At 31.1% G+C, this 13,305-nt stretch overlaps 2 protein-coding genes across 2 annotated transcripts in view; one reads left to right on the forward strand and one right to left on the reverse strand.

Moving 5' to 3' along the window:
* The window catches only part of Octalpha2R (alpha2-adrenergic-like octopamine receptor), a 350,919-nt gene that overhangs the window by 29,516 nt on the left and 308,098 nt on the right, over positions 1-13,305 (reverse strand). The gene's annotated exons all lie outside the window — the stretch shown is intronic.
* Positions 7,189-8,091, forward strand: LOC149478146 (ommochrome-binding protein-like). The gene has a single exon (XM_089709839.1). It carries the CDS (start codon positions 7,189-7,191, stop codon positions 8,089-8,091), a length of 903 nt encoding a protein of 300 aa, XP_089565965.1.

The raw sequence follows: 13,305 nt of genomic DNA on the forward strand, positions 1-13,305 counted from the left end.
TTTTGGTATATTAAATAACTACCTAATATTTGAAATCAACCTCTTTGCGATTTAAACCGATAGAGTATTGATCGATCGTCACCTCTGCAATTCTTTTTTTACATATCCGGCCGTCAGTGTTATGTAATACTTACGTAAAATTTATAAACATTAATAAAAATTTATAAAATAGGTCTAGTTGAATAAATACATGAAGCTTCTATATATCTTTGTTTGGATACTAAAATAACATTTTAAACGGAAGTTAGCTAAAGACAATATCAATAGCCTTACTGTCAGGCTTTCAAAGCGTGTCTAGAAACTACAATAGGCTAAAAATATTCGGAGCTAGAAGGCGTAAGGTCAGATATTTCCTAACAAATGACAGGCGTTCGCATTCATTCGCAGCTTTTTTCCGACCCTACGCCCGTGACAAAACGTTTGTTCATGGATGTAGAGATACAGGATGCGTCATAAATGGAAAGTGTTTAGTTTTGAAACGTGCTGTGTTTTTGTAGGTGCATTTGTTGGAGGAGCTTTGAAATATTTTCGACTTGGGAGCTGTTGTGTTTAACTATGGACTGCATTTTCATTAAATTTTATTTAACATTATAGTTGAATACATGTATAATTTATTATTTTCATCATCATCATCTGAGGCCCTACAGCCGTAGGTAATAAATTATTTTAGCCGTTAATTTATCAATGGTGATAGAGAGCTTCAAAGCAAGCACAATTTTAATTTCTTATTAAACGTCGGGTGAGGTGAATAAAGTAAATAAGAAAGCTTTTTATTTCACCAACCTTTATTTTCTTTTCAATTTTTGTTAGTATTAATCGCCTTACATAATATGTTACAATTAGTGTTGTCCCTGCTTAATTCATTATCGAGTATTTCAAAATTAAATATGAATAGAAAAGATACACGTATCTGATGTAGAATTAATTATAAATAATAATCAATACTTCTAAACCTAGTCGTATCTAGCCGATCTAACGTTCCAGTGACACGCGCGAAAATTCAGTCCATTTTACACAAGAGGCCAACAAAAAGGTCTGAAGGGACATTATGAGAAAATTTCCATCGCTTTACGAGTCGACTTGTTTGCTTCCCTTATGGCTTTAAGTGGACGGAAAGGTTATTTTGTTCCGTGATACATTAAGTTCGGTAACGGATACGGTGATTTCTCGAAAGTTCCAGAATGTTCTAGAATGTTTTGTGATAGTTCTGTAATTGAATTTGCGCGGCGATTTTTTTGGTGTATCTGTCCGCTGTGTCCGCTGTTTCATCTGTAGCTATGGGTATACATCTCTTTATAATATGTTCTGTGGAATATACAGCGCTGAAAATGCGTGAAAATGTCCGGAAAAACGTGGAAAATGTCACTTCAAATTTGCGAAGTAATTAAAGCAGAAAACCAAAAAAAGAAAAAGAAAGCTAAAATCTTTCATATTAAATGTAGGTATATGGGATATTCATATTTCATACTTAATGTATGGGAGGGTTTAAAGATATTTTTTTTTGATATTTCTCGATTTATTTTTAAAAATTTATTACCGCCATTTTACTCATTAGGTTAAGTACTTTCGATATCAGTTTAAAGTTTTTTGTTATCTGTAATACTTACGGAAAAATCGCCTGTGCACACTTAACGATTACACCCTGTATAACGTCACAAAATGTGATTAACAATTAATATAGTATCTACCCAAAACTTTAATTCCCAAATTACATTTCAATTAAATTCGATTCAATTTCACTCCATAGACAACGCCTGCTCATAACATATTAAACAGCTCATAAATAATTTCACATTAAGCTTCATTAATTATTTTTTCAACATAATTCAATACTGGTAACGAAAATAATGAGTATCGAATAACGATATTGTTACCGGAGTTAATCGGGTGTAACGGATAATGATATACCGGTATGCAATAACGATATTTAATAACGGTATTTTATGCGCCAGCCTTAGGTTTTATTGATATCTAATAATATGGCTTATAGTTATTCTAAGGTAATAAATGCAAAAATCTTCAACGCTTTCAATGCTATAGAGCACATCCATTTTGAAAATTGATGTGTGGAAATTTGGAACGATTAAAATCCTAGGAAAAATAGTTTATTTTTTAAAAGATCTTCTCCTAAAGCTTACCTCTTGTCTTGGCCGTAAGGGCGCGTTCCCACCGTGTCGTGACGACAGATAATCGTGTAGTTTTAAGTGTCGTGGCTTATATGTTTAAATGGAGGTGTTCACATTTAGAACGACACAATTTACTGTCGTCTACGACAGTTTTTGCAGTGACGACACTTTGTCGTGACAGTGGGAACGGCAAGCACGACAGTCGTAAAACGATAAAAAATCGTGGACGGCAACTCTATGACGTCCATTGAACTTAGGAGAGTAAACGCACTAGTAATCACCAAGCGAACGCAGAGGCGACTAGATTTGTAGCTTGCTGATGATGTGTAAACGACAAAGCGACTGCCAGGAAACGATAAAATGTCGTCGCGATCCAATGGGAACAGCTAGATACGACAGTCGCTAAACGATAAAAAATGTTGACGACAAACAATCGTTATAATGGGAACAGGTAAAGACGACAGTCGTCGAACGATAAATTAGTCGTTACGACATAGTGGGAACGCGCCCTAAGTTGTCTGTAATTGTTTATTGTACCACGGGACAATGCAAGTTCAGAATTAACGAATTTATCGCGGAAACATTATCTTTAATACGCGTACATACAAATTGTCAACATCCTTAAAAGGGTACAAAAAATTAAAAATCATGAACTTAAATGCATTTGTCCCATGCCCCATAGGTAAGGGGACGAGGAACACCACGTTATATTTAATATCTCGTTTACATAATTAGGGTCAGATTCCATGGTAATTGTCCATGTTATGTATGCAGGAAAATGGCGGGAAAAAGGCGGGAAATGGGTTTTTGAGGTTATTTTTAAACGACTTTGAGATGTAAAAATATAATCAAATTAATTCATTTTGTCTCTAATCGGGCATACGATTTACGTTATGTGCAATTTATAATAATATTATGAATATATAATACATTCTTATATCATATTATTAAGAGATAAATTTATTTAAAAAATCAAATATGGCATCATGAAGATCGTGCTAGAGCATAGAGCTTCTAGAAATATTAAAGCCAAAATTTTATCGACGCCATAATATTTAATTTTACATGCCCATTTTAATAATTATTTATCTATATTGCACCCAGTCAAATCAACCCTTCGTAACAATCGGGTGAAATATATGTTAATTATATCAACTTGAACAAAAACCCTGAATCGTGAGACAAGAAAATTTAAAGCATTGTTTTGGTAATGAAGAAGCATTCGCTTTTCTGTAACAAAGAAGTTTGAAGACATTTATTTTTAGTTATATTTAAGATGGTTAGATAGAGAGTTCAGTCGTTGTTTCTTTGAGAACGGCAAATGGGATGAGTCTTAAGTGTTTTTAGTTGGGATTAATCTGATGAGTTTGTCCATGCTAAATATTCTTTTTGATACGAAATCCTTTTAAGCTGCGTTGAGCGCTTTTAGGAGGGACAATCTTATGGGTTCCCATCACCGACATGCTAATGTTATGCAACTATAGTAGAGCCAATTTAATAGGCAACATTTGACGTCTATCAATTTTATCTTCATAGGGTGGTAACCTGCTTAAAAACATCGATTAAAGTGAATTAATCGATACGGACTTGAAACATTTGTCAATCGAACTTGAAACACATGTCAATAATTTATGATAATTTTTATTCCCAGGTAATCAATGCATTCGATTCTAGATGTCAGATTTCGATTTTTAGAGTAACGTCTCTGGTATTTAAAAAGAAAAAAGGTTTATTGACACAAAATTGTAGCGACGTCAGTTCTTTAAATCAGAAATTGTTCATTATGAATGGTTTATCAGTAAAATCAAGTCCTAAAATTACTTCTATCGGTCATTATTATTATAAATATGTAATCGTAATTGAAAAAAGTTAAACAAATGTGCAGTTCTAACAAAACGAAATATCATGTTATTCTATGTCGTGGTTACTAGGTTACGTTGTTGAATTTTGTTGAACTGTCAAATGTTGCCTATTAAAATGGCTCTACAATAATTTCAATGCTAAAATTCTGAGATAAAAGGTGTCATTTCTATCAGCAACAAAAATATAACTGCTTACTTTTTATTCATGGTAATTAAATGAAACAGCAATGAATCTACTTCAGCTAATGTTTTTACATTCTACTTTTTAAACCATGACTGTCTAATCACGCAAATACAGATCAGATTACGACGTAATTTTTTACTGAGAAACATTTTTAACTGGACTGTGTCATTATGCTTTTAGCAATTTACTACGCGAATGCAATCGCGGCTTCTAGCTAGTTACTATACATTTTTACATTCTTTTTAATTTTTATGCAATAAAATATATTCTTTTGCATTTGCGTGCACAAAAAACATGGAGTGTTTTATTTATAAATCCACAAAGGTTAGGTTCATGACAAATATAAAATGTGGACTAATTATTCGATAAATTGCATACACATAGTGAGAAACATAAATAATTACAGTTTCTAGCTAATTACTGAACACGGTATTCCAGGCTATTTTAGAATTAATATTTTTAATAGCTGCAAGTGTTCGCGTTTGTTTCTTTTCGTTTTTTTTACGATAAGGCTATGTTTATAGGAGTTATAAGCGGAGCGGATAGAGGTGTAATCTCAAATTTAAAGCTAAACATTTTCAACAAGCAAGCTCAACAAATCAATTTTTTTATATCTCTTAGTCTTAGTATTTACTTTATTTGAAACCTTAATCTGTTTGGCTTTTGGTGTAATATAGCTTTTTATCTATATATAATATAAAAATGAAACCTATTTTCCTTGGTCACGGCATCACGCGCGAACGGGTGGACCGATTTCGATAATTCTTTTTTTATTATATTCCTTGAAGTACGATGATGGTTCTAATGTAGAGAAAACGTAAATATGTACCACGGGCGAAGCCGGGGCGGACCGCTAGTTTATTATATTAATGTATTCAACAAAACTGTTTTAGTGTCGTTACATTATTGCAAAAAGTAAACATCTAATTTGGTAAAAATAACTTAATATGATCGTTTTGATTTAAATAATGGGTTATATTATGCAATCTACTACCATATTCATTATAAACTCAAACTCAAACACTCTATAGCATTTTGTTTCCATAAAATTATTAATAAACTAATATTAAAACATTTACAATACAGTTGATAGATTTGCTACGATCATTAATTATAATCATATAATTAGTGAATTTCAACAAAGTAAATATATACATATTTTGTTTATGCAGAATCAACATAACATTGTAAATAATTCCTACATAGATTAGAGCTATTCTTCTTCAGTTGTTTTTCGTCTAGCTTCCATATGTTTTTGTATAACGTGAAAATGAAGCTTTTCATATAATATCTCAGTACACTTATATGAAAGAATGAAATGAATGATTATATGAAAAAATGCGCCATTTTTATATATTTCCGCTTCGCTTATCACTAAAGTGCTATGCTGTTTCGCACAAGCAGTAAATAAATAACAAATATTTTCTCGCATGCCTTTATATGCATTAAGCCTAGTTTACAATTTGTTTTTTTTATACCTACATTTTTATATTAGGAAAAATATTATAGTGAAGCAATTAACGTTTTTGGAGTGAAACATCTTTAGGCGCATCGAGAATAAAATTTCAAGGTCGCGTCATGGCAATACCGTCACGTCATAGATTAAGGCGACGATTTTGGTATCTTTGAATCTTGTAAAGCATAGAATTCACTTTTCCTTTACTTCAAGTTTTTATTTTATTTTAAGGGTAATAGAAATAAAAATCATATCAGAGATTAAGTTTTTAAGTTATTACTTAGTTATTTACGACACAAGTGATAAAACTTTGGGACGTAAACTTTCAATGGATATAAGTTTGAACTATTATAAACTTAGTTTACTTAGCAATTACTTACCCTTAACAGCTAGTAAATTTTAGCCATTAATTTTAAAAGGTCTGTTGAGAGATTTATTTTAAAACTTATGGAGGATTGTTTTTATAAATGTTTAGATATTATATACGATAACAAGATACATTTTTTCTTTAATTAACCTTTATTTGTTAAATTTATAAGTAATATCTCATATTCTTGGATGAACCAAACAACTTCTAATTTGCCCTATTTAAGGAAGCTACACTCCTATTGGTCGAAGCATTGTATTATTACAGAGATATTTTTTAATTAGGACTAGAAGTTTCTGAGATAAGCGCGTTCAAATAAACAAACTCTTTTGCTTTAGTATCTAGATGACAGAACGTCATACAAGCAGCTTTCTCATAAACTATTTCTGCCAGCAAACTAGTAAAAAAACGTTTTATATTTCCTGCAGAACCTCTATTTCCAATCATATAATAGCAAGTTGAATTATAATTGTTTATAAACATACATTTGTTTATTTTTGTTATAATTTATAACAATTGTACTCACATTCATCGGTTTCACGAGCAAATAGTTTATCGTATTGCAATATAATTTTATTTATATATATTTGTGCGTAAAAAATGAACTGTGTAATAAAATTGGAATGGTAATAAAGTGTACATATTATAATATATATTTTAAGATGTATGTGAATGACATAAAAATAGTTTTTTTTAAATATGTAAGTCATAATATAATGTTAACTTTTATCTAAGATAAATATAATTATACATAGATATATATAAATAAAGAATTTAACATAGTCTCCCTAAACAATTTTTAAAACAATTTTTAATATATATTTTCGACCACATCATTATCGAGAATATTTGATAAAATGTAAATATCGTTTATAATTCAAAAGCTATTTTCATTGTATTCTTTGAAAAGAAAAGCTCATTAGACATAATTGAATCATATAAATTTCTTACAAAAAATACTCGTAACGAAACCTAAAAAAAATAAAATATAAAGTTGAAAAAATAAAACATTGTAAAGAATAACTTTTTACATTTTTATTCCAGTACAAATGAAGAAATGTGACGCAAAACAGGGGAGCGTAAACGGATTTCGGCCATTGTAATTTCCTCTCGAAATATAAACGGGGATTCCGACGAAAAACTTCTGTTCGCAGCCTTATATAACGATATAAAAGTAAATTAAATGACATAAAATGTTATTGCTATTGGTGCTACTCGCGGCCGTGGCGAGGAACGATGCTAGAAACGAGCAAACGATTTGCGACGGTCTAATCTTCCATGATGTTTACCATGATCAACATATTCTATTGAAGAACTTGGGAAGACCTAACAACCTGGTCATGCACAGGTTTACTGGCACTCTGTTCTTCAGTCAAACCATACAGAAGGGCACGGATGTCGACTTCGTCATCATGGCCTGTCAGATCTACGAAAAGAACGCACCGTGTCAAGAAATCATGGGAGTAGCTGGAGGTTACGCAATAGCCTACGACGAAGGTAACGACGACATATATTTCGGCGGGCACAACGGTATATACAAGTACAACTACCTTAAGAAATCTGCTGAATTCTTTGCTGAGGAAGGCAAATCGATCTGGGGATTGTTCATTCAGAAAAACTTTTATTACATAGAATATCCGACGCAGAAACTCTACGTTTACCAAAATGAGAGATTCATGCAAGTCGCAGAAGCAATGAACATTGAAATTGATAATTTTTTTATATCTAAAAAGGGTGAAGTGTATCTATCTAACAAAACAGCGTTGTACAAAGTTGAAAAAATGAGTAAATATATACTGATGATTGACGACGAAATATCTGTTAGACAAATAATAGATGATAGTTACGGTGATGTGTATTTCTGTGGTGCAGATGGAGTATACCTTGAAGATAAGCCTTATAATAGAATTAAGAAGATAGCTGATATTAACAAGGCTTTTGGAATGACATTCGATGAAAAGGATAATGTTATCTATTCAGATGAACGTGCAATATATGCCTTACGCCCCAGTAATAAGAGTGAAATTTGCTTTGTTAATTCTGATGAAGAGTACAGAAATGCGTTGGATCTATTACGTGGTTATATTATTGACTAAGTTTGTTATTGTTCAACATCATCACCATCATTGGTATTGCATTTTCTTCAATATGCTGATACGTGGTATGTTGTTGATCAGATTTTTATCACCTCTTAAAATATTATTTTTTAACAAACGGAATTCTTTCTACTTGTGAATGATATTAGTTGTTAATTGTTAGTGTAATTTTGAGTTGAGTTTTGCATGCTTAATATTGTATAATAATAAAGTTCTTGTACTTTATTAACTACGATTTTCGAACATTTGTACCTATCACATATTCTTATTGTCTAATAATTTCAAAATACTTCAACACATAATGAACTAAATCAACAAGCATCAATTGAACGATTATGACGTCATAAATCCATCCCATTATCAAAATACCGCGTCTGATTGTTATGTTACCAGATCAAATATTTATTAACACAATGTATTATTTCATCGACAAACGACGTTAATTGTCTCACTGCAACTGAACGCTTCCGAACTGAATCATGTGTTTGTAATTTATAAATTTTAAATTGCTATAATTTTAATTAAGCATCGGCAACTGGTAAATGACGCAGGTAAGTAATTTCACGGTGTTGCCCTCTGTTAATGGTTTAATTTATGTATTGCTTTTGTTAAAGCTCTGATTTTATGTGCACAATGGAAAATGATACGTAGAGAATATTTTTGCCTTCATGCCATTTAAAAGTCTGTTTGATTTCTTTTGCCTATACTTCTTGTCTGTTCGTTTCGTCGCGATAATAATAATTTATTTATTGAAACACCACTGTTATGACTTATTTCAGTTAATATAAAAGTTTGTTAAAAATGCAACTAAACTAACGATTGCCAATTAATATTGTAACTGCATATTAATTTAAATACTCTTATTCGAGATCTTTTATATTTTAGCGTCCATTTAAGTAGATCTTAGAACAATTGTAACACTTTCTTGACTGCCTTATATTACAGCTTTTACATTTGTTTACAGTAATGCCGTCGTTATTCTATACAATCCTGTTATTTCTACCACTATCAACGAGTCTACCAAACAAGGAGTGTAATCGTATCAAAATCGGGGACAAATGGTATTCTAAAGAGATCCTCTGGAGTCACATTGGAACTCCGTACCACCTTCACGTACACAAACACACAAACACTCTGATCTTTCCTTTTATTGTTCTGGAAACATATTCGGATGTTGATTTCCAACTTGCTTATTATGATCTAGATACAAAAGAATATTCTGTTATCGCTGGTATAGTTGATGGATGTTCTGTGGCTGTAGACCAAAAGAACGATGAAATATACTTAGGAGGGAGTGACGGTATCTATAAGTTCAATATGGTAACGAAAATTGCCGATTTTTATAAAGAAAAAGGCGTAAATATATGGGGACTGTTTCACAGAAGGAACCTTTTCTATATAAGATATCCAGATCAAAAGTTATACATGGAAATTGATGATAAGTTCGCAAAAGTAAGAGAATTTGAGAACACAGAGGTAGATTACTTCCATATAAGTAGTAACAATGATATTATTTTCGCTAACAAAAGTGGATTATACAATTATAATAATGATAATAAATCTATACACGCAATTACTGAATATATAACTGTGAAGCAAATAACTGAAGATATTGATGGCAATGTATATATATCATGTACTACAGGCTTGTATATGTATAAAAGAGATACTAAAGAATTGGTGAGAGTGTTGGAAATGAAGAATTTACACGGAATAGCTTTTGATAGAGATAATAAATTCATACTATCAGATAAAAAGCGTATTTTTAAACTTATTGAAAGTAATATAGGTTGCATAGCTGAAGACGCATGGTAAATATGTTAAATTTATAAATAAATGTTGTATTGTGTGTATTTTTTATTTTTATTAATGAAACCTCTTGTTACTTAGATATTTCGATTGTTATTATCACCCTTTGCATGAATATCATTATATATTATGTTCTAAGTTGTAAATATTTTATCCCCAATTTGTATTATAATCATTTAAAATCTATCAATTAAAAATCTCTAGTACTGTTTGTCTAACTTCTTATAGTTACTTAATTTCCTTACTACCTACACATTTTTTTAAAAAAACCAAGGCCCCTCAATAAAGAATACAGTTTAAATAAAAATTATTTGCAGAAAATTATTCCAAATTTACAAGCTGAATCGGAAAGTGTTGATCCCTGAATATGTATGATACTATAGAAATGAATCGGTAAAATAAAACCGAAAATCGTTGTTAATTTACCTTTCAATTACACGCAGCTTGTTACGTGGATACAATTTTAAAAACATCACTTTTTTACCGATTCGCAAAAAGAGATTTCCGATAAAATGAAACGTAAACGTAAACATTGTTAAATTTGATATATTTCTTTGTTTTGTTACCGATTTTAATTGATCGTTCAGTTGCTATTTTTCGGGAATTATGCTTACAGTTGCATTTTTTTATGTACCATTACGGTTCTTAAATTTAATTAATAACTAGCTGTGCCCTGCGGTGTTACCCGCAGTGCTCCGCTCCCGTTGGTCTTAGGGTGATGATATATAGCCTATAGCTTTCCTCGATAAATAGGCTATATAACATAGAAAAAAAATTCAAATTGGACCAGTATTTCCTGAGATTAGCGCGTTCAAACAAACAAACTCTTCAGCTTTATAATATACTAGCGGTCCGCCCCGGCTTCGCCCGTGGTACATATTTCGCAATAAAAGGTAGCCTATGTTCTTTCTCAGGGTCTAAAGATTGACTGTGCCAAATTTCATCAAAATCGGTCCAGTAGTTTATGCGTGAAAACCATACATACATACATACAAACCTTTCCTCTTTATAATATGAGTAAGTATAGAAGTATAGATTATTTACATATTTCTGAAGCATTCGTATTTTTGATGTAATTAATTGAGGGGTTATGGATTTTTATGGAACAGTAACGAAGCTTTTTTAATATGCTTTGTTTTCATTACAATGTTTTTTGTCGGTTTATACCTTAATATCGATACTTTCTTTGAAACCGTCGTGTTTATGATAATATTAGTATGATAGATTATTCTTTAGTTTCCTAGATTATTATTCTGTTCCATATTTTTTCTTTTTGAACTTTCGTAACAAGCGATAACACAGCCTATATAGGTAATGTACTTCCGTATGTATGTATTATTATGAATTATAGACCAACAGATAAACATATTTTTGTATATGCTTATGATTTATGTGAACACTTAGTTCCTAGAAAAACAACGGTTATCTAACAAAATATTTCCGCCCGAAGTTCTTTTCTTTAGATTTTATTATTTTTCGCGTTACTTTCTGTATTGTAACTATTTTTATAAACTCCTGTCAAGTTAAATCTCACACGCTCAGGTTATGGCTATTAAACAAACTGGGCAATGAAAATCAATAAATTATTGTCTCGGACACTTTTTAGATATTGAATAAATCTTTAATTTAAGATATTATAACACACTAGCTTTCCACCCGCAGCTTCGCCCGCGCAGTTAAAGAATAACCCGCATAGTTCCCGTTCCCGTGGGATTACCGGGATAAAACCTATCCTATTTCCCGGGATAAAAAGTAGCCTATGTCCTTTCTCGGATATCAAAATATCTCTATACCAAATTTCATGCAAATTGGTTCAGTAGTTAAGGCGTGATTGAGTAACACACAGACAGACAGAGTTACTTTCGCATTTATAATATTAATAGTATGGATTGTTACTAATTTAGTTTTTTTAAACGAGCTCCCAAAGTATTACAGAAACAAGTCAAGATCACTCTAAAATCGATACGGCCTCTTAATTATTGTTTTTAGCAATACATTGCCATTAAAACATTAACTGGTATGAAATATCATCAGTATAGGTTATAACTATTCATATCACGCTGAATATTTCGTCCCCGTTCAGCTAAAAGCCACGTTAATGGTAATTCATATTTCACAAACAGTGTTTTTGCTGTGTCTGCTGTTATAAGGGTAGGGTTATACGGGTGTGTATAGCGATTTTTGGTATTATTGTAGGTATTATTTTAGATATGTTGGATACATTTTCTTACCTAATACTTAGTAGTATAACATTTTTCTTTATAAATAAAAATAAAGCATTTATTCAATGGTTTACGAAGCACATTTATACAAATAAACTTCTGTCGAGAAAAAGAGGTACATATCTTATTCTATAAAATTTATCCTAGAATAGAATTTTATGAAGAAAATAAAACCTGGTGCGGTCTATGTAGAATGGAATCATCAAGGGACATCATTTTAAGTTTAATGGATATTTTTTTAAGACTTGTTCAAAATCCAAACATTACATTTAAAAGTAAGCTCTTTGTAATAAATCTATAAATATAAGAGCATTTAGTTATTGTACAAAATAAGCTCAAATTCTGATTATTATGTATTTATCATATTACCATTGTGAACTAAATTAATTGCTATATACATATATTATAATAAGTAATTTTATAAAAACGCTCTCGCTCCGCTCATCACCATCTTACCAAATTCAAACGGATGTTTTAACTATTCGCTGTTGAAATTCAGGTATTCAGCATAATATTCTTAATAAATTCACTTATAATGTTAAAGCGACACTGTTTCGCAAACATATAACATATAATGAAAGCTTATGATGGTATAGTAGTACTTAGGAACTTTAATGAGCATATTGTGTTTTGTTTACAATGATAGACGAATGTAGGTATTATATTTTGTGTCTCTGTCACACTTTTAAGGTTAAACCAAGGCATCGATGAAATTTTTGGAATGAAAATCTCGTGAAAAATTTGGTTAAGTAGGTACTTTTTAAAAATTTGAACCGTACAGGGAATAAGGCCTGACAGGTTTTGTTTGCTATTTGGATTGTAAGTATTATTTATTTTTTATATTTACATTATTACAATTTACAATTAATTGACAATAATTAATTGCAGTTTTTTTTGTCAGTTGTATTATTTGCGAATAAAACCCCGAAAATCGTACGTATTCTTCCCGGTTGCCGGCCTGGTTAATGTCTTCATCTCATACGCACTTAGATCATTAAGTAAATAGTTTTCACAGGAATCGCTCTGATACATGTAACGTTGTTTCCTTGTTTACGTATCTACGGATGTAAGTCTCATTGCGATACGTGTATTGTGCAGGAAAGTCGTTAAAATAAAAATGTGGGGGCAACTCTACTAATAATAAGTCATTTATCTGGAATATAACAATGTAATATCACAGAAT

Source organism: Colias philodice, chromosome 23 (assembly GCF_061535455.1).
Source record: "Colias philodice isolate Cphi_HAF_F1 chromosome 23, ilColPhil1 Martin Lab GWU primary, whole genome shotgun sequence".
In the NCBI taxonomy this organism is placed as follows: Eukaryota; Metazoa; Arthropoda; class Insecta; order Lepidoptera; family Pieridae; genus Colias; species Colias philodice.